The sequence below is a fragment of the Crocodylus siamensis genome, chromosome 3, assembly GCF_052110815.1.
Source record: "Crocodylus siamensis isolate JL-2025a chromosome 3, ASM5211081v1, whole genome shotgun sequence".
NCBI classification, from domain to species: domain Eukaryota; kingdom Metazoa; phylum Chordata; order Crocodylia; family Crocodylidae; genus Crocodylus; species Crocodylus siamensis.
In genome coordinates this window covers 10,366,983-10,390,178 of record NC_143397.1, presented here as the reverse complement: position 1 = coordinate 10,390,178, position 23,196 = coordinate 10,366,983, and the positions used below count along the sequence as shown (strand labels likewise).

At 44.8% G+C, this 23,196-nt stretch overlaps 1 protein-coding gene across 1 annotated transcript in view; it reads right to left on the bottom strand.

Annotated features, from left to right (window-relative positions):
- Window positions 1-23,196, bottom strand: part of SETBP1 (SET binding protein 1) — a 342,039-nt gene that overhangs the window by 98,167 nt on the left and 220,676 nt on the right. Inside the window, exon 4 of the mRNA XM_090037726.1 lies at window positions 287-3,752. Within this exon, the coding sequence (XP_089893852.1) occupies window positions 287-3,752 (3,466 nt within the window). The remainder of the gene's footprint in view (window positions 1-286; window positions 3,753-23,196) is intronic.

Here is a 23,196-nt window from a genome sequence, read left to right as displayed (position 1 = left end):
AACTGCAGTGCAGGGGAGATTTCCAGAGGAAAGGCAACCAGCTAAAGTAAATAGGGCAAAGCCGAGAAAATATTTATAAAAACGCCAAGGAACAACTAAATGTCTTTAAAAGGCTTTTGGCTTAATATTTAACCCACATTCCTGACACACGCCCTCCTCTGCCTCCAACACAAAATCCAACCTTTGGATTAAGAAAGCGTCAAGGAAGTGACTGCCGTTGAAACAGGCACTTAGCTGTGGCGAATGGCCCGTCCCTCTTTGTTCCGGGTAGGAAATCAGCACTTACCTGAAGAGGCTGAAGACTCATAGGAGCTTCTGTCCTTCCGATTTGTCCTGAAGGGCTGAATGTCTTTTTCCCTGTAAGTTCCAAACCCTTCAAAGCTTCTCCTTTTATTCCCACTTGCATCGTTGTCCCGCTTTTCACTCGAGGAGTTCATGTCACCGAACATGTCCAGGGACTCTGACCTCCCGTTACTCTCAGCGTTGCTGGAGTATCTCTTTGTGCAAGAGTCAACAGGATCACCGCTCGAGTCACTTTTATCTTTGCTCTGTGTCCACTGCTGGGCATCAGAAAGTGATAGTGTAGACAGTGTATCCACTTCAAAGTTGCTCTTTGAGCCTTTGTGTCCGGTTTCACAATGCTGGTGCTTCTGTTTCTCCTTATGCTTGCTTTTCTCGTTGAGCAAGGAGAGGTCTTTGTCTGAGTTGCTCAGCCGTTCATTGATCGCATGGCTGGAAAAGCCAGTGGACTTGCTAGCAAAGAGACCGCTCAGATCATCGTGTGTCCCCAATAGCCGCTCATCCTTATGCTTGTGCTTATGTTTGTGTTTCCTTTTGTGAAGTCGGCCACTAGACAGGCTGGTGGCTCCGACCTTCGGAGGAGCCAAGGAAGACTGCATGTCTCCAAGACTCATTCCCACAGGTGTTTGCAAGTGCACTCCATGTTTTGCTTTGTGTTTGGCAGTGGTGGACATCTTCATATGAGAGCTTGCATGGAACTGGGGCGGGGGCACCGTAGGTCTCATAAATGGAGAAGCCGCTCCGAGCGTGTGAGACAGGTACAAAGGAGCTGGATATTGACCATAGTAACCAAGATTCATCATAGGCATTGATGTGTAAGGCATTCCATAGGGTGCATAGTAACTCCCACTGGGAATAGGGTAACCGAACCCTTGTAAAAAAGGCACCTTTGTCATGGTGTCATTGGTTTTGGCAGGTCTACCACGCTTCTTCTTAGACTTCATGTCCGAGGTCCTGCGAAGATAGAGCAATGGGTCATACTGGATATATGGCACAGGGTAATAGTGATCAAAATTAATCCTGAAGATGCTGGGATATGGATTTTCATGATAAAAGGTGTAGCTTCTATGGGAAATCCTGAACACTTGAAACTTGTTGATGAGCTCCTCAAGGTCTGCAAGAAACTGGAGGTCATCTCTGTTCTGCAGGCTTTTCCGTTTCCTCTTGTGCTTTGGTTTTTTAATGCTCTCGTGCGAGAGAAAGTTATCAACGATGAGATGCTTCTGCCGGTGACCATGCCTGTTTTTTGTGCTGGTGTCTGACGGCATGGCCTCTGGATTGTCCAGGGTGCAGAAATCAAAGGAGTACCTCCGGCGGGATTCTGAACTTTTTTCTGCTTGGTCAGAAGTGCTGTTGTTGTCTGTACCTATCCCACTGTCGCTTGGTATGGTTTCCTCGCTGTGAGACTCGCTCACTGGTGACAAGGTGACTTCTTTCAGCGAACCTATTTCACACAGATGGGAAGGCGAGTTTGCCATTAACCTGGGTGGGGACAGCTTCCAAGTTCCACTGTGCATTCCTTTCTGGGTTTTTGTAGGAAGAGCACTGATGGGTTGAAGATTTGGCATAGTTTTTAACTCGGAAAAATTCGTTTCAGTGCTTGCAGGGCTAAGGTTGCCATTAGACCCCACTAACTGTGTTGAAAGCGGATGAATAGCTGCTGGTGACGATGCCACAAGTGACTGCAAGTTGGAAGGCACTGCTGGGTTTTCTGGCTGGCTAGAAACAGGCCTTGAGTGCTTGATGGCTGTCTTAGGTTCTTCTGGCGGAGGCTGCAGCTCTGCTCTTGGCTTCCTGCCCCGTTTTTTGCCAATGTAGATAGTCCCCCTCTTGCTGACATTTATCTGCTTCCCTAGCCTGGCATCGATGGTTGCAGCCCCTGTGCTCGTTGGTGGCTGTGTTTTTGTCTTCAGAGCTATGTTGCTGGAGCAGGAGGACAAGATCTGATTCAGAATGTTCTTCCTCTTCAGGGTCTTCATCTTGTTGATGGTCTTGATGGTTTTCTTATCCAACACACCGAGCTTCCCGACCTTTTTGTGAAACTTGAGTTCGCTGATGGATTTGTCATCTCCTGGGACCATCTGGGCCAACTTGGCCAGGTTTCGTCTCCGCTTCCGCTTCTTTGTGCCGGGAAATTCCCGATTGATCGGACTGACCGGGCTGGTGGAGGTTCCCTCGTGAATCGTTTCAACCGTGAGCAAAGGCTGTTTCTTTGGTCGTCCTCTCTTTTTCTTGATAGGCGTAATCACAGTCAGACTATCTGTATTGGTATACAGAGGGCTGGATGGAGTGATGGGATAGGCTGAAGGAGGCTCCACCATTAGCTTCTCAGACGTTGCCACAGAGGTTTCCCGAAGGATGTTTTTAGGCTTGCTGCAGGTCCACCTCCGCTTGGCTGCGAGTTTTGGGTGCTGGATCTCTGCTAACTTGCTCGATGGAGGAAGGTCGACGGGTGCTGAAGCGGGCATCAGAGCTGCAGATTTTCTGAGCCTACTCGCACTGCTTGGGGAAGCTTTGTCAGCGATCCCACTGCTCTCAAGAGCTACCAATGGGGACTCATTCTCAATCACTTTCCCTTGCTTTGTGGCTCGGAAATCTTTTTTATTTCCCTCAGGTTGTAAACTAGTCCTGTTTGCTAATTCACTGCTCAGGGGGAGTCCAGAAGGCAGGCTTTTCTCCTGGACATTTTTGTCCGCTGCAGATTTTGCAGACTGCCTTTTTTTCCTTTTGTGACTTGATGCATCTGCTGCGGGAGTCTTTATCGGGATAGTAATTCGTACGTGACTGGCGTCACTCTCAGAACCGTTGGCAGAACTGGGATTCTGCTTTGCGGGTGATGCTTCGCGCATACCGTCCATTGAATAAGATTCCTTTTTCCCTTCCACGCTCTCATGGGCTTTGCTCTCAAATGCTTTCTGAGCACTTTTCACCCATTCTACATCTGAGTTTTGGATGGTTTGAGTTATGAAGTCTTTTTTGCTAGACTTCTTCTTTGTGTTCCCAGAGGGCTGATCTGGGGCCTCGATTTGCCCGGCTCCCTCTTGATCCACTAGAGGATGGAGCACATTGCACTCTGATGGATTGCTAGGCTGGGATGCGGTGGTGAGGTTATTGGGTGACGGAGCGGCACTGCAAACAGCATGCTCTTTGCTGTTGGTTGACAACTGAGCCCACGTGCTGCCTGCACCAGATTTCTTTGCCTGGGACTTGCTGAAGGAAACAACCGGCTCCGGAGCAGGAACCTTGGTAGCACTGGTTGCTTCTCGACTGGACTCTGTATTGATGAAGCAACTCTGAGAAGCAGATCCAGCATCAGAGCTTGCTGACCAGTCAAGATGGTGCTGGTTGCTACTTTTTTGCTGGTGCTTTGATTTTAAGGTGTCACTGGTGAAGTCTTGTTGGAGGCCTGGGTCGTAGTGCAGAGCAGAGTGCTTTTGCGGCCGGTCATAAACCTGTAAAGGAGAAGAAAGCAAAACAAAGAATGAGTTTACCTATCAATGTAAAAGCAACATGAGAGCATTATTTCAGAGCGCTTATTTCCTTGGATCTGAAGGACAGCTGCCTTGAACTCATCTTATTCTCAGCCCTGCCATGCTCTGTAAAGCCTCCCCAAAAAGATGCAGGTTAAATTTCCTTTCAGCTTGTTGCTATGTTATTTAAGTTTTTTTTTTTTCTTCCTGCAAACCCAACACTCGCCAAAATATTTCCACGAGCTTTTAGATCAGTAAGACGAGAGATTTCATTTCTTTGTTTAAATATTAAAAAAAAGCCAGACATTCCCGTGATATGAACCACTTGTGCACCCCGTTCTCCTGCTGAATCATCTCTTTTTTTTGTGAGAAATTCCTCAGTTTGGGCCAGGGTTGCAGAATCAGACCCATTATTTGCTGCTCAAATAGTATTACACCATTGTGCTAATGGAGGAAAAGCAGAAAATGAACCTAATCCTGAGGCGATTACAAACAAAAGTGTAATCAGTGGGTTTGCTTTCCTTCGAAACCTGAGAGAAATGCACAACGGGTATGGTTCTCAGTTTACAAGGACATATTCACGTGCTCAACTTTAACCATGCGAGTAGTCGCGGCGAAGTCAATTGGACTACCTGCTTGCATCAAGCTATGCACATGAATCACTCTTTGCAAGATCAGGATCTATATTAGTTTTTAACATCTATTTCCATTTAAATAATCTGTTAGAAGGGATATTTTCAATTAGTTTTTTCTTTTTTTAAAATCTGACAGCATCCTTTCAAACCACAGGGGTAGCAGTAAGGGTACAATTATGCTAAAGAATATTGCAGAGCAGATGAAAGCCCACATTTATTCTCTGTGGGCTTCCTTTAGATGAAGACATTATGTATGTTACCACCTTAAAAAAACCCCCTTAAAACAAACCCGCTTTGCTCTCCTTTACTGACAACATCTAGCCCCGTGCTAGCCTTTAGTCATTTGTTATTCTTATTATGCTTTCTTATGTATTTTTGTAAAGCTCCATCTCAAGCTGTGAAACTTATTTCATACATGTAGTATCGCAAGCAACTGTTCAATAGTAAACTGTGATTGTAATTAGACCACTGTGAATACCAAATAAATGATGGGATACTTAAAATAAACATGTAACCAAGGAAAGAACAGTAAAAGATAGCACTAAATATAGTAGAGTACCACAACTGTGCTATTAAAGTTACATTTTATATCAGCAGTTCTATCATAAACTCCTGTTTGGGGGATTTATAACAGGTACATTTGGGTCAAGTAAAGAGGTTTTGAGATCTGGGAAGCCTACTTTTCGGCGATGCTACGAACCTTCAAATCTGACCGACTTTTACGGTGTGCCAACGGTGCCACGTGGGACGAGGCCTGGTGTACACTGAAGGGCCTGTTCACATGCCTGTTCTTGGCAGACCGATGAGGACACATCCGTAGTGAGTGTGTTAAAAATACGCCCGGCCCTTTTGGAGTATGCGATAATGGTAAACCTGTTCTGGTCCATCGTCTCGAGAAGGAATTGGGGATTCTTAAATTGCATGGATACTTCAGCCATGCTGCGTACGGACCAAGTGCACTCAGGGAAAAGAAAGGTTTCCAGGAAGTGTAGAGTGAGAAAACAGAGCGTGCAGCTGTGGTAAGAGGCAGGTGTTTAGGTTAGGGATATTCTTCTCAGCCTCAGCAGAAAGCCCAAGGGCTGAGCAGACTCTGCGGGATGGACTAAAACTGCTATCTGAAAGGGACTGACTCTCTTTGAGTTACATGGCATCTGAAGCAAAGGGAAAGCTTGCATTGCGCTTGCTCTGGGTGTTACAGCAGGATGCTAGTTTCTCCGTTGCAAAGGCTGCATATATGGAGGCTTTCAGTTTCCAGGGTTGGGAATCTCAAGATCATCCTTCAGGGAGACGTGCAAGAATGGAGTCCATCTACCTTCAACCCTCCTGGTTAGTGAATGCAAAGGGCACTGAAATACTGTGCTTTATTTTAAATGATTTGGTTAATAGTCACAGAGCTCATGAGATGCTCATTTTATGTCACACACTCTGTGCTTCCCCCACTGTTTCTCAGTCTCCAGGCCACGTCGTGGCTGAGACTGCAGTAGGAGACCAATGGCCCTGAGAAAGGGCACAAGAAGCCATTCTAACCCATTGCCAGGTCTCAGGAAGATGTAGGCACAGTTGTGGGTCCTCCTCACTTCCTCCCCACTCCCCTGCATGCAGAGTGGCTAGGGAGATGGGGCTCAGTTATTTTCTCCCCCCACTAGGCTGCAAAGCAGGGCCACCATGAAGGAGGCGACGTATCATGAGCAACCTCCGGGGCAGCCTCCAGGGGCAGCCTCCACTTCAACACAGTGGCGAGGGACCGAAGTTACAAATAAACCAGTTTAAGTAATTAGAAAGATTAAACCTGTAACAGAACAAAAGTTCAGTGCACATAAACCAGTTTCAAAATGGCTGAAACTGGTACAAGATAAACCTGGTTGAATGTAGTATCAGATTTAACTGATTTCGGTCAAACCATTTTATGAAACTTCTGTCCCAGACCCCTTCCTGGTTCAAGTTAAATCACACTCCCCCAGCATCCCAGCATGCTTTCTATCCCTGGGCTGGGCTGTGCTGTTTGCTCCAGCAGAGAAGGGTTGCAGGAAGGGATAAGGCAAGGACTGCTTCCTCCCTGCAGCAAACCCCTGCAGAGGTCTGGGGGCAGGGGGAGGAGGGAATTAGCTTCCCTTCCCCCGAGTATAGAGCTGCCCTGCCTTGCTAAACTTACCGCTGGCTGCAACTGTGGACTACAAATCCCAGAGGCATCTGGAAGCAGGAAGAGGAAGTGATGAGCAACCCACAAATGTCCTGCTACTGTGATTCTGGACTGCAAATCCCAGAGACCTCAGAAAGAGAAAGAGAAGACAGAGGAAGGGAAAACACAGCCCATGATGGCTATGTGTCAGAGAGCCGTGCTGTAGCGCCCCCCAGCTTGTGCCCTGAGTCACTGCTGGTATGTGGCTACACAAAGTAAATGTCTGCTCACTGGTTAGTCAGTTTGATCTACACAACTTAGACTAACCTGAAAAGACTGAATTGATTCAGCCTCGGGCTTTTTGACCGTCTGTACTTAGCCAATATGGTGCCTCGCAAGCACAAATGAACTCTTTATTCATGTGCTGACCCTGCTGCTGAGCCGAACTGTGCAACACTGAGTCACTATGAACAGTTTTCAACCTAAGAGTCCACAACCAGCCACGCAGATGGTAAAAACTCTTCAAGGCATGCGCCTTGCATGACATTTAGGCTCTACCGAAGTTGCTGGGACTTCTGTTATCAACTTTAGTCAGGTCAGGATTACGGCCTTTGCTTTTAGACCAATCAGTAAAGAAGCACAGAGGGGGATGCAGTTAGATGTGGTCTAGGCCCCCAGAGATCAGCAAACATAATAGTTTCTGACTTCGAAGAAGCCCTAGATGTTAAGAACCAGCCCCCCATTGGTCTATTGGTGGTGTCTCTCCGATTCATCCATGCTGCATCAGTTTACTCCAGTGAAGAACAGGGCACTACTTTGTTCATCAAAGGGACTCTTTTTTTAAGTTCCTTCCAAAACAGTAAGCTATGAAAATAAGTGACCTTTAAAATATTGTTGGAAAAAGTGAGGGTTACAGCACTGAGCAAAAACATTGCATGCTGCTGACTCCCTGCTTTCCCCATATCTGAGGTTTAAAACAGGCACGGCTCTTTAATCCATAGTGATAAATACATTTGGTGGCGTAGCGAGAACCTAAAGGCTACAATGGAAAACAAACCTGACTTCTTGTGACTTGGGTACCTCCTGCTCTGGTTCCCTTGTCTCCCAAAGTGGACTTAAACAAGGTAACATTGTAGCAGGTCTCTTACTATAGGCCTTGCTGTAGCTGTAACACCAGGAAGGACTGCAACATCTCTAGTGTAATGCATGAAAATAATGCAGTTATGACACCTGAGCTGCCAAGCATGCTGCTGTTAAATGCGATACACTACTTTAAAACAGAAGTAACCACTGTGGTTTCAACAGGACTTAGAAGCTAACCTGCTACGCACGCATTTGCAGAACCACGACCTCCATTTCTCACACGTTCTCTACAAACTACAGATCTGCTCAAGCATGTCACGGCCTATTGGGCATCTCACTTAATGTGACTCCTTCCAGGATGAGGTTCGTATTATTCTCGTTCCCCTGCTAAACACACTCACGTCACTAAAGGAATCCGTCTGTACGTGCTACCGCAGTGTAGAAACCAGAGATCGCATGGCCTACAGCAGGCTGAATTTCAGGCCCTGCAACTGATACTTGAGGACCGTTTACTTAAAAGAACTGGCAAATCAGCTGAAAGTAATGCAGTTAAGTGTATTTTGTTCCCAATGTATCCGTCTGGATCACTGCCTGATCCCATTGTTCCTAACGTTTCAGCTTCAATTTGCCCTGCTGGGTGAGCACCACAATCAAAGGGCGCCGTGAACAAAGACAGAGCAACAACAAATGATCAGAAGTAATGGGGGGAAAATAGTGCTTAAAAAATAAATAAAGCAATCCTCCAGTCAAGATAGCTGCAGAGGCTAGAGCTTTCAGTGGGGTGAGCGTGAACAAGGCTCTTCAGAAACCAGCTGATGCCTGTATCTTGTTGCCTTTCCGGGAATCCGCTTCTTTGACTGTCAGCAAGTACATAATATACGGCAGCTTGAGGATCGCTTCATCAGGCTGTTGACTTCAGTAGATATCCTTTGTAGTTACATCAGCAGAACTAAGAGAAACAGCACGGTCTACGCTGCATTTTTGGGGAAGTGAAGGATTTGCCCTTACTTAGCTTTCCGTTGATCAGTGTAATTCAGTCACCGAAAAACAGCTCCGTCTTCGGTGCCTGCCCTATTTGCACGTCACTGCCCTTGAGACTCCAAATCGGGATCTCCTCTGGAATCTACCTGCTCTCAACCTCAATTCCTCCTGCGTGTGGGTAGGCATTTACTTTTGCGCTTGGTGCCTGCGCTTGTGATTTTCTCTCAAGCCACGTCATATCTGGCGCGCCTCTTCGAAGCCCTACTGACCGGCTGTGCTTGTTGCATGAAAATCTTGGCTTCCATTTAGGAAGAAAAAAAAATAGTTATGCGTTTTCCAGGCTTCAGAGAAAAGCTTGAACACGTCACCCAAGCGCCCCCAAATAAACTGAGAATATAAAAGAGACAACGAAGATGCCCCCTAGTTTTATCTCATGAAGTTAAAGCCAGTCTCATGAGTTTTGAGCACTCAGGCCTATCAATTCAGGATAGACCTAGCAGCAAATTATATCACAGCTCTTTTCAGCTCGGCTGCACTGGCTGATGCACCTGCTTATCCCTGCTCTTCCCCACTTTGGTAGCCCAAGCAAATGACACGCAATATAGGCCCTTCAAAGGAGGGCCAAGCCACAGTGACCAACCTTTTACTCCGTGCACAGGGAGAAAGGCAAACCTTAGTCCATAGGGAGTTTTTTCACTTAATAACAGACTGCCTCACAATGCCTAATCATTTTGCTTTCCAAAGCCTCTCACTAAATCTAGGCATAATTCACTGTCGCAGAGAAGGAGCAATAAGCATGTGAGAAGATACTAGCTACCAGCTGGTCAGACCCAAGGACTGAAAAGCAATGTATTCAGAAAAGTAATGCAAGCTAAAAATAGAGCTATATTAAAAAAAAAAAGTTAACCCCACCCCTTCAACATGCTCCCAGTGAAAAACTAGATGTGCAAGGAAACCCCTGTTAGAAATGCACCTTCTTCCCGAGGTAACACTCATAAAGCTTGTCAAGAACCTGGCTCACAAATCAAAGTTAATACTACAACGCCCCCTCTTTAAATCATTCACAGATCCATCTGTGTAATGGCTCCTCAAGTGTAATTCCCTATTAAGAGGCTTTATCTGGAGAGATAAGCAGCTGGTTCCCATGTCACTAATTGCTGTCTGCTGTGATTTTAAAACATCTGCACCATTGTGCTCTTCATTTTCATATTCTAATCACCCTGAAACTTGAAAAAGGTACATCATTGATTGTTTCTGTGGGTTAATTAGTACACAGTCTCCTTGTACAGACAATTTAAAGGCAGTCAGAACCTCAATCAGCAAGTTTGTTTTAAAAATTAATAACATCGGGCGAGTCTGTGGGGATTGGCATCCACAGTGACACATCAGAGTATGCTCTGGGGATCCGCCATCCTTTGTTAGACTGTCCTCAGGCTGGAAAAAAGGGAGCTTTTTTCATAAAGGAAGGATGTAATTTTAAAAGCAGGGTTTTGGAAGGTATTTGCTGTTATCTCAGGGCCTCCCTCAACCCTCCCTGCTAAATTCGACAGGGTGCAGGGTACCACAGCCCCAAACTCCTAAGTGATTTAGGGGCAGAACTTCCATTTTCAAAAGTGAGTTCGGCACGTCAGGTTACATCAGGAAATGCCCCAAATCACTTCTAAAAATGGGAAAATGTTTTCTTAAGTGGATTGAATGCCTTCTGTTTAAGGCACCTGTTCTGAGACAGCTTCCAAGGACTTGATTTTCAGGAAAGGATGAGCACCCACCTTTGGAAAATTAGGCCTCTTTTTCATTTCTCCGTTAACTACTGAGGTCTCTAAACCTGTCTTTAAGATCTTGGTCATAATCCCTGCCACAGAGAAAACCAATGTGCATGGTGCATTATTATTGGGGAACAGGGAGCACTTTAAACAAAAGAAAAAAAAATGGAGATTTCCCATTCCAACAAAATATCCTGTTTCATACCAGCTTTAGTTCAAAACTGAGGCTGAGTGGGGCCTTTTCTCTCCTTCCAAAGGGGCAGCTGGAAATTGGTCACTTGAAGCCCATAATGAAAGCAAAGAAAAATTTCCCATCAGCATCCTTCTGAGGTTGTAGCAGGCTGGAATCACTCTCCTAAAGCATGTGGCATGATGCTTTTATCGACTCATCAAACACAGGTTTGATAGACACTATATACTTTGTTCAGTGGGAGGATTTTATAGTACCCATCACCTTAGGCTGGGGCAGAAGAATACAGGACCCTAAAACAAAACACTGGCTGAACGGACCCTAGAGCTCGGCAAGACTCAAATCAGGTGGGCATAGCAGCAACTTAAAGAGATGATCAGCTTATAAAATGGAGCTTGATCAGTATATTAAAGGGATTAGAGGATTTGATGGGCTGCAATAGCAGGGGTCTGGACTCTGACTCCGTAGGCACCTGCCACGCTCCTCTGGATCTAGAATGGTAGGAAGGAAAAAACTGTGCAAAATATGAAAAATGCCAATAGGATCTTGAAAGTATAAATACGGTACCACGCTGCTCTAGAAAGGCCCAGCAAAGCCACTCAGGGTCTGACAGTAGTAATAGTAATAGTAAGAGTAGTTAGCCCTGCCATGTTAGCAAATGAGTAGTTCGTACACAAGTAGCTCATATGCATCATTTCCACAGAGGGGTTTTTTTCCTGAAGGGATGTAGGGGGGGGGAAATCTCATTTCCTCACACTGCTCCTTCCAAAAATCCTTTTGCTTTCCATGAGGTCAAAGCAAACCCAAACGGTGTTTTCAGGAGTCCTGGTTGCACAGGAGATTGTGGGAGAAGGTGGTGGGGAGGGGGGAGCACAGAGAAAGAGAAAAATGAACAGGAAGCTGCAGGGGGACCACTTGAGAGCATGACACAGTATGGGGTTGAAGTGGGTTAATTAAAAGTAAAACATCACCTGCATCCATTCAACAGAGCATGAACATCAAAGGCAAAGTCCTGTGCTTATTGATGCCGGAATAAATCATAAAGGATCTCTACCAAGTTGCTCATATCCTTTGTGATTTACTCCTGTAAAGACAAAGTAACCTTATCACTTTTCTGATGTGATTATCATAAGGGCACGGCTATACAGGAACTGGAGGCTGGAGAAAAGCTCAGTCCAGTTGGTTATTCTTCTGCCAGACTGTTTGGAGACATATTGCTGTCACCTACCGTCATGAAACTACCTCTCAACCCCCCTATATTTCCCAGGCCATGATATAAATTCAACACTTGATTCAAATTTCCAGCACAGAGAAAATGAAAGACAAAGGATTTTGCTGCTTTTTTTTTTTTAAGTAAAAAAAATAATTATGGCGTTAATAAAATAGGAAGCTGCAGGGATCTTTGCACCTCACATTGTATTTGGTTTGGTAAGACCATGAGCCAGTACCAGAACAATCCAAATGGTCTAGAAGAGAGGTCCAAAACACTCTGCTGACAGTCTTCCCAACATTAATGAATAGGATGGTGTTGATTTAAATGAGGGTAACTAAGGACCTTACAAACAATATAGGCACCCCCACACTAATTTTACTACCAACTGGGTGCATCTACATGTGTTTAACTGTGTAGACTAATTTGCTGCAGTGTAAAGCATCACAGGCGACACATGAGACTCTATTAAACTACAACAAACTAATTTTCACCACTCTAAGATAGCACTGTGGGGGACAGTACTATCTAATGGCATCAAAATAACTGCACCCAAACATACATGCAAATGCTGACGTGGGTGTAAATTGTGTCCAGGCAGCTCAGGCAGCAGTGGGCCCAGACCCCTGCCTGCCACCTAGCCACAGCCCCTCTGCCACCTGATGCTGGTATCCGGAGCCTGGGGCAGACCCCCCAAGCCTGCTGCCAGTCAGGGGTGCTCCACCCCACCTCAAACTGCTGAGGTGCCAGGCATTCATATAGATGCCAGACTTTGTTATGCCAACTTAATGGCATGTGTAGATGTACCCACTGGACGCATCTACACATGCTGTTAATGCACTTAAACTCTGGTGCTTATTGCTCTGGAGTATATTGCTTCTGGGTATGGTGTCTGCATGTGCACCCAGGAGTGCAGCGCATTGAACCAGGCTGGAGCAGCCCCAGCTGGCAGGGGGTCTGGGGGTCAGCCTGCCTGCCTGGGGCTAATTCCCCTGGCTCAATGTGCTGCAAAGGGGCTGGCTAGAGCATGAAGGTGCTTCAGTGCGAGGCTACATGTGCAGAGTTTTTTACTTGTATTTACAAGTACTATTCTGTTGCAGAGTAACTTAATCTACGCTGGCCTAACAGGGGCGCATATGTAGATACACAACATTTACTGCACAGCTAATTAGTCGATGTCTTCTGTAGATACGACTAGCGTGCAGTCACCTAGATCAGTGTTACTCAACCTTTTAAATAGCAAGTACCCCCTAACCTCTGAAAATTTTAATAAGTACCCCAACATTCAATTTCCAGGGGATTTTATACTTACAGACTAATGTGTACCATATGTTGGAAGAAGGGCTGTGTATATAAGACCATGGCATGACAGATATCTTCTCTGATGTGGGTAGGGTTGCCACCTTTTACACCAGGGGTGCAAATTCAAGTATGTACCTGGGCTACAGGTGAAGTTGGCCAAAGGTAGGAGGGCTGAATCCAGTGCTGTGCAAAACATGACATGCCGAATTATTACTGGGGAAATTAAAGTGCCGTGCAACGTGCGGCACACCAAATTTTTTGCCATAGTTTTGAGAAGAAAAGAGGGCAATAGAGAGAGGAAAAGAGGGAAAAGAGAGAGAGAGTGTTGGGGTATCCACGTACCCCCCTGCCTGTGTTTCACATACCCCCAGGGGTACACGTATCACAGGTTGAGAAACTATAAGCTAGATAAGCACGTGTTTAGAAATGGATGCAAACCACAGCACTTTGCATCTTCATCTAAATATCAGCCGCTGCCACCATCTAGAAGTCTGCAAAATTAGGATTCAGGGTTGCTTACATCCTTGATATTAGCACAAGCCCATCTCTATGCATATTTTCTTTATCCATATGCGTAAACACCCCTGCTCTTCTCAGGGCTCTGTATTAAGCAGCGAGTCTGGGAAAATGCTAAACAATGGGATTCTTCTGTCATCTCCAACAAAGAGCCCATCACCACTGACATAACAATGCAGTTTAAATATTGTGTTTAAGCATAATGCAGCTTGGCTGATGGGTTTAGGCAGCTGTGGGGGAACAATCAGGTCCTAGATAATGTCCTGCAGGAGAGTTCTAATCCCGCTTTGCTCCCTGGCAAGATATTTAGGCACTTGTTAGGATCCCGCTGGACCTCCAGTCCATTTAAAAGTATTTCCACCCCAGAGGTGTTTTTTACTGATGCAAATTGATTGATCCAATTTAGATGCTGCCCTTCCCAGCAAAGACCCAGGGCAGCTTACACTAAGAAAGCAGTTTACACTACTCTAAAAGCACGCAGGATACTAAAATAAGAAATACAATTAAAACTCCCTAAGCAATATCCCAACTTAGTTCTGCTTGCTAAACACCTGCCAAAATGGGAAGGTCTTACTGTGTTTTTGGGTGGTATCCAGGCTTCGGCTCGGGTGGGTCCCGAGGTGGAGGGAGTTCCAGAGCTGAGGAGCAACTCCCCAAAATAACCTCCCATGTGTTTTCAGTTAGTGGACTTGGTGAACGGATGATACGAACAGGAGGTTGTTCTTGGCTGACCTTAGGGGGCAAGATGGTGCATACGGAGGAACGCGGTGTTGTTATAGCAGTGCCGAGAGGAAGACCACAGCAGAAACCACCCGATCGTGCTAATAATTGCACCTGCTTCATTTGCTCAACAGCAGTGATCTTCTTAACTAAAATGTCACATCAGGGGGATTACTCGGGCTTCGTTTTGTTTAGAAAACATGGCCGTGTACATTTATTAGGCTGTATTGTCTAGCAGATGGAGGGCAATGCTGGTACTTAGGGGATCAGCTTTCATAGCTCCTGCTGCGTGACCAAGGTGCATTTTGTCAGCTTCTTTATACTTCTTTGCCCTTCCACCATTTGCCTTTCTTCTCCATGTAGGTGAGAAGACTATAGGTTGCAAGCTCAAGGCAGAGGTGGCCTCTCACTCTGTATTTGCTGATTTGTTTGGAGTGAGGCACTGTGCAGTGTCCTCAAAAGAGACTAGCACATGAAAGCAAGGCAGAAAAACAAGTCATAAAGCACGGTGTCCTGCCTCGGAGGTTTGTGCTGTTGTCCATAACTGCATTGCCAGAGCACCGCCCAGGTTAGCAGGGTGGAAGTACAGTGCGATGGCCTTGGTGAGCCCTTCTCCCTCCTATGCTTATATACAATGCTCTGATTAATGAATTCCTACTGTAATTTCAAAAGCCTCGAGTATTTAATTTGTGATGAAAGATTTCTTTTCCCCTTCATTTATTATAGCAGAAATTGCAGCCTTGCCCTGAATACATTTTTTGCGGGGGTGGGTAGGAAGGTTATAAATGGCTTTTCTGGTGAGGCTGATGCCTCTTTCCACTATAGTTAAATAACTTGACTGTAAATTGAGTCCTTAAATGTCAAGGAGGTGCTGAATTCACCTGAACACAGGCATTTAGAGAAGCTCATAAGAGCTGTGAGCTATAGTTACTTAGCTCATCATTCTTTTAGCATGCACTTCATTTAACAGTTACTGACCGACAGATTAATTCCTTTGAAGCACCTTGATTGCTGCCCAGATCTAAAGCAAGCCTGGAAATATGAGCCAAATATAGGTGCTCCACATGGTACAACTGGTCAAAGCCTGCGGCAGAGAAACCAAGCTCAAGGAGCCAGTCTCTGCCTGTCTCGCTGCCTAGCAGAGCTGGGTCCTCCCCCCCACCAGCATGAATGTGAGTTTTGCTCTTGAGTTCAATGCACATAGGATCCTGCTCTACACAGTGGGTTCTGAAGAGGTGCCTGGAATAATCCTGACCAAGCGTATAATCTAGATCCAAATGTCTGAGCCCGTTTGAACCCCTTCTCCCCATTCTCTCAGACTCCCTGGGAAGGACGGGGCTCAGTGGTACGGTAAATAATGCAGCAGGCTGAGTTCAGGAAACTTGCATTCAAGCCTAGCACGGGCCACCAGGGACAAGAGTCTGGCTCAACTAAGTGCCTGCTCAAAACCACAAAGCCACTGAAGAATTCTGCATGATTGGCGATCTACGCCTAGGAGAAGCCCCAGGCTAGAATAGCAGAAGAGTTGCATGTAATATAGATTTAAGGTGCTTTAGGGTTATTTAAATTGAAAGATGCTGTACGTGAGTAGGAAGTTGCATTTCAGGATTGAGATGTGTTGAGAGAGCTGTGCTGGAAAAGCCTGCAAGCGCCTTCCGGTGCTCTGACTAGCCGTCGCTATTTGTTCCTTACTGCTCTCAAGAAACAATTAGAGGTCGAAAATGTGAGTTAACTAAACTACCACGCGTTCCTTCACAAGAGAAGCTTTCCTGCCTCTGGGTCGTTTGCTTTTGCTTTTTTCTTATTTCCTTCTCAAAAGGACCTCAGGTTGCAGGGAGTTCTTCCAGGGGATGGGGGCACAGCATGGAAAAGGAGCATACTGATGGTATGTCAACCTATTCATCCGCCAGAAAGGGATGCCAGAGATTTCTGCAAGCTTGCAAGCACCAGCTGACCCCCAAATCTAACTCCTTGGGTCCCACTATCTGCTATGATTCACTTTGTTCAATCTTTTGTACTTGTTTTAAGTGAACATACCTCACTTTCATCCTCAGAACCTAATTCACTGTGGCCTCACATCTTCTGTGACATTTATGTCCAGATGGACATAAAGTGCCCCGTTGTACTGCGGGTAGGTACAAATGGCTAGAGAGCAAGCAAGCTAGAGGCGAATCTAATAGTTGGGATCTCTCTTCTCTTAATTTACCATGAGGCTCACATAGAGAAATTTACAGCTGTAGATTTGTTCAGGCTATCAATAAGCTTTGCAAAAAATTACAATGTGAAATAATTCTGTAGAGACGCCACGAAGGACGATTGTAGATTAACATCACTTAATTGAAGCATTGCTACACCATTTCTGCACAACCGGTATCTCTGACTTGATGCTCATTTCCCCCCCGCTCCCCCCCGCCACCCCTCACCATCACCTTCCTCTTCCACCTCAGCTATAGCAAAATCACCTTTACTAATAAACCTACAGCTTGAATAGCAGGTTTTATTTAGTGCACTATAAAAACAGTCATTTCTCAGATCATAAAAAGAGCTCAACTGGACTGCATCATTTTGCTGCAGTGAGTTTTCTGGTGGAGTGATTCTCTTTTCTAAATGCCAGCATCCCCCACTAGCAGTATTTATGTACCAAAATAAAATGCAATTTTCTGTATTTTATTAAGTGTGAATCTTCAGCAGAAATCCATTTGGGAGCTGAAACTAAGACTTAATTGTCCCTTGATTTTACACTTATTGCCATATGAGGCTGTATCAGATTGTCTTACAACGACAGTACAAATCAAGTAAGGGTTTGATGATGAAGGAGCAGGACTGCAGAGATACCTAAAAGCCCCAACCAAGTATGGTGCCCATTGCATTAGGCTCTCTACACACACTTTATGGAAACTTCTGTTAATATAGACACAACAGACATGGAGAGGGAGGGGAAGCAAGGGCAGAGATTAGGGCTGTATCTCTACCACTGCCCTGTTGAACCTAGGATCATTACCAAGAAAAAAACCCTGCCCAGTTGCTCCCACTCTGCACCTGTCCACATCTGGCAGCTAGACGGAGCAGATGGCACAGAGGGCTCCTTGGTACATACCTTGGGGCTGCTCTCTCATTTTCTGCCTTGGGATCTCCTGAGACCGGTGCTGGCAGGTGAGTGCTTTGGGCACAGGCAAGAATGGAAATGGGAGTGAGTGGTGGGGGGGTGCTTGTTTCTTGGTAGCGGTCCCAGCGTTCATGGGGAGGCAGTAGAGACATGGCCACCAGGCCTTGACAATACTCACATTCCAGGTCTCTGGCAGGGATGAGATCAGACTCAGCTTATCTAGATCCCAGTGCACAGCCCTACTCCCTAGGCCACTCTAAGCCATACCCAGATGAGTCCTTTACCCATTTTAGATCCATTTCTATGACTGGCAAAGTGATCTGTGTGGGCAGTGCCCTGCAGAACCCCACTGAGGTTTACGCAGGCGTAAGAAACTGCCTGCATAGACCTCGCTGAAGGATCAAGACCTTAGCAAAATACCATGGCATTGCCATCATTTCAGAGTACTGCTCTCTTAATTGTTCTGGCATCATCTATATCTTATTTTTAGACATGTAGCTTCATTTGAATGCCCGGGATAGATTTGGTAGAAGACATTTGTTTTTAGAAATGCAAACTCTAGAACGCTTGGGTCAGAGATGATACCTTTTATTAGACCAACTCAGAAATCTCAAAAAACAAAAACCCAACCCAACCCAACCCAACCCAACCCAACAATATATATACATATGTATTTTATCTGTTATATATGGTTGCGATTTCTGAGTTAGTCTAATAAAAGGAATCATCTCTGAACCAAGAGTCCTAAAGTTTCGCATTTCTTTTTGTCTCAGACCAACACAGCTACCAAATACATCCCTGTGTTTTCAGGAGTTATTTCAAACCAAAAAAGAGAGATCCATTAAAGCACAAATGGAATGAGGGAGTTCAACTATAAAGAGTATCCCTCTGTTCATAGATTTCATAGACATCAGGGCTGGAAGGGACCTCGGGAGATCATCGAGTCCAGTCTTTGTTTATCAAAGACCAGTGATGCGGGTGACTCAGTGGCAGTCTGCATGTACCACTATGGGGCATTTGGTTAACTGCCTTCAGTCTAGCGGGCAGTTATCTAAAGATACAATAGCCAGAAGTTAAACTAGACAAATGTAATTTCAATTAAGACACACCATTTTAAGGTTCAGAACAGTTTAACAAAGGTAGTGAAGTTTCATTGCTGAACGTTTTAAAATCAAAAATGGATTTTTTTTTCTATTAAAAATGCTCTGACACAAGCTCAGTTATTGGACCTGGACCAAGAATTAATTGCAGTATCTGGCCGTGTGTGTGTGCTTCCCCAACACTAAGTGAAAGCTGCAGTAGCTTGGCCCTCCGTTTTCCACCATGGGATAAGAGCATGCATGTGAACAGTTAGTGTGGAGTAGCTGATACCATTATAACTCACTACCTTCAAATGACACTTCTTGGGTGCCCATAAATCACACTGTTTGGATTTTACTTCTTGGATTAGGTTTCCATCCCTAGTTGCACCTCAACCTTGTACTCATACAGACAATTTTGCCCCTCCCCTGGCAGCTTTATCCACATTCATATTTGTTAACATGCCAACAATAAGTTACAGTCTATCTTTTCTACTTCCATGAGTTGGTGTAGCTTCATCAACTACAATACGACTGCATCAATTTACACCAGCTAGATAACTTACACGCTATATTTTGGGATGCTTATGGCATGAAGCACTTCTTTCTGGAGTGATGGAGGATGACCTATTGACAAACAATACTCTCAAGGAATGGGTGGGAGAGGGCAGGAAAGCCTTAGCCCACTTCAGAAGACTTGCCACTTGCACCCTTAAAAAGACTTCAATGGACTCTTTAGTATCAAAGAAGGATTTAGATGGTCTCACAAGTTAAAATCCCATTTGAAGACCTAATATATTTGAGGGAACTCAACGTATGTATTTCAGAGATTTAATCCTGGTGGGATTTCAGTTTTCTACCGGAGTTAGATTTCACATATCTATTCAAGTATGAGGACCATTCAGGTGACAGTCACTGAAATAGATGCCAACTTTCATAATACATAGTGGATATGTGTCTACTCCATTTCACTGTGTCTACCGAAAGTATTTTATCTAATCTATTTACCATCCACTATGATGCTATTGCTGTGGTATCAAAACACAGTATCTTGGGCACGTCTACATGAGATGCTTAATGTGTAGTACACTGATTGACTGCATATTACAGCATCATGGAGAAACCCATGCTATCAGTCTAAAGTGCAGTAATATTAGTCTGCTGTGCATGAACTGTCATAAAAAAGCATGTCATTGCATTAATACGCAGTAGGGCAGCCTACTGAGCATATATTTTACAAGTACTAAATGTGACGTGCAAACAAAACAATACACTCTTTGATCCAAACAAGAGACATGGGGAAACGCTATTGTTTTATTTAAAGACGGGCTTCTTGAAGAAATTCTAAGTGTACTATGGAGCAAAAATTTGGATTGCCCTGTTTGAATTTCTGTGCCTCTATGTATATTGTTAAAATGGCGTCAAACTCAATTTCCAGATTCAAACAACTCCCTCAACTCTGCAGGAGTTCAGGTCTGTATCCCAACTTCACAGCTGACCTTCTCTCTCATGAAAAAAGACCATAGCAAAACCTTGGACAATACTGAACTCTGGCATTTCAACTGTCGAGGCTCGGGACTATTTGTAGACTACTGGTGTAAAAACTATGCAACGACTGCTTGAACTCAAATACCGATAAGAAAGCAAGTTATTTTAAACAAAGTGATTCTTTCTTTATTTGGGTTTTGGCATAGTAAAAATGCATTAGAAAGCTGTTTTCCATTACAACGTGCTGGTTTTACTGCATGTTCTCCCTTTAAAGCATTCTCTCAAGAACATATATATTCAGCATCCAGACAGAAACACTTTCTGAAACCACTGAAAATTCATCACCCTCAATACACACGACCTTTTCAACAGTTGCGACAGGTAGGCCCAATGGAATACCACGGAAAGGGCAAAGCCAGAAAATTTGCACTTCTAAGTGCCAAAGATTTTAGTTCTGTGTGCAGCACTTGTAATTCTGCAGTTGCAGATTCATTGGCTTGCTACAGATATTGAAGAGTTCTGGGTCCCCAAAGCCCCCCCCCGGTCCCTGGATTTATTTCACTATTTCTTTTAGTACATAGAAATGAAGGTTGGTATCGATATAAGTAATACAGTGTATCCTGGGGACTACCATAGTTATGTGGGGCAAGCAGAAATGCAACTGATGCTAGTTCATTTTCCATAGATGACAAGTTTTTGGAGGAACTAAAAGCGTTAAAAAGAAGTCCATGTTACTGCTGGCAGTGCCTTACAGGCAGAGATGTCCCCTCCATAAGAAATCACTGATGTCCGTTATATTTTGAAGAGGCTTAACTAGACAGTAGTAACTCAGCCAGATACCTCTTTATACTCTAAAGTTAGGGGTATAAACTAGAGGACAAACAAGGAACAGAAATGGAATACACAGATTTTTCCCTTCCAATTTGTATGTATGGCATATACAGTTATTTGTTAGAGCTCTCAATGTGTTTTACATAGGAGAGATGCACTATTACCCTCCATTTTACAGATTTTACACAGGCAGAGAAAGACAGAAAGGGACTTGCCCAAGGTCAGCAAGTCAGTGGCAGAGCCAGGAATAAAATTTAGGTCTTCTGAGTGTACGATGTGCTTGGAGCATAGGGCATCGTGCATACCGGACAAGGCCTGTCTCAAACGAATAAACCTCTGGATATCAAGCCACAGTGATGGTAAGGTAAGGTTTCTATCCACTCACAGCTGGTGAGTTCATTGAACATAACCATATAATCCTTAGGGGAATGGGAATCCCCCAAAAAATTCCTGTGACCCATCAGTTTAACTTGTAAATGTTTACTCTTTCTGTGACTTATATGCAAATCATTTCCAAAAGGCTTTTTTATACTGAAAAAATTCCACTTACTGAACACTTACATAGGCCATGTCCACATGAGCAGGAATGTACAGTTTGTAGCACCTCGAAGCCTTTTGAGGTGCCACAAAACGTACGTGGCACATCTGAACCATTTGCTACGCTGCATATTTGTAGCTCAGTGGCAAAATTAGATACCGGGAGATCCTGGTATCTGAAAAAAAAAACACGGAAAAAAAAAGCAGGGTGGCACACATGGCTGCAGCATGCGTTGCCTGAAACTGGAGCCTGGCAGACCAGAGCCACACTGTGGTTACCAGCCAGGCTCTGTGCACCCGGGTCACCAGCACTGCAACTCCTGGAGGCCCCCAGGCCCCTAGGTAAGCTGCTGGGGATGACCCCAGCCTCCCCTACTCCACCTGAGACAACTTGCAGGGACGCATGCAGGGACATGCCCAAGGACAAGTAGCAGTGGCACAGATACTGAACACTTACACTGCTATTTGTCCCTGCAGAAACACACGTTCCTGCTTGCAGAGACATGTCCATAGCGTGCATATGTGTATGCATGGATATGTGCATGTTTTCTTCCATGATTAATGTGCTGTTGTGCTGGTTGTGGATGAAACGAGACTTTTGCTACAAAGATGACCCCTCTCTTCTGTGTAGAGGGAGGAAAAAAACCCACATTTTCTATGAACTAGTAAACAAAATGCTTTTTCATCAGCTCTGAGAATAGTTTCTGTACATCTCCCAGGGGAACCACAGGTTTCCTAAACACAACAAACTTTGAAGCTGATCCAAGGCCAGCGAGATCAACAGAAAGACGTGGGCTTGTACCAGACTCTCTACAGACCCCAAATTCCTTGATAGTTATCCTGACACAAAGGATGCAGAAGCACACTCTTAACACTACACATCCTGAATGGTTATTACTACCGCTTCGGAAGTCTACCGTCCCCTCCCTGCTCCATCAAAAGGATGAAACTCTAACCTTAACCTAAATGGATGAGTCTTGTAGTGAGGGCAGAGATCCCTACCTACTATCATTTGGTTGCTAGTCTGGTATATCTGCCTCTGGCACCGATAGGGACGGAGATTTTTATTTTGCGTGATCTTACTCTCAGCTGATAGACAGAGATGCTAATGATATTAATACACTGCTGTTTGCAGTTAATAGAGTTTATTTTTGCACTCATTCACCATGGCTATGTGTAAGTTTTTACCTGAAGATACATTTCTTTACCAAATTTACACACGCACGCAGTCAGCTGAGTCTTCCACTCTCCAGCCAATTATTCTGGAGAAAGCTATCCAGTGAGTGTATCCATTTCTCATCAACTAAAGGACACAGTCGCTGGCAAGTGAATGACCTAATGTTTCTGCTACTCAAACTCCAAGCAACCTACAGTAACTTAAATTAGAACATGTGCAATATAATTAGATTCCCTTCCCTTACAGACTTGTCGTGTTGCTTCAGTTTGAAGAGAAGGGGACACTTCAAACAGAGGCTGTAGCTCGGCAGCGCTGTCTGACTACTCACAAGAAGGGTTTTACTTTTAGCTAGACAGGAACAGGACTGTGAATAAAATGAAGCCTTTGCACTTGCAGCTGGTGCCATACAGAAAGTAGATTTTCACGCAGGGAACGTGACAGATAGCCCTGAGGAGCAAAATCAAACCTTCCCAATTTTCCAGGAAGTACTCAGTATGGACCCATTGCTGCTTGCTCCTTCCTCAGATCAAAATGCAGACACTGAGATGCTCATTAGTCTCATTCTCGTCTCATCTAGGCCTTGCCTCCAACTTTAGACCACAATCATAGGGACCAAAATATTCACCTACAAAAAACAGGTTGTTCCTGAAGCACGTCGAACCCTGCTGGAAACTAGAAGGACCAAGTGT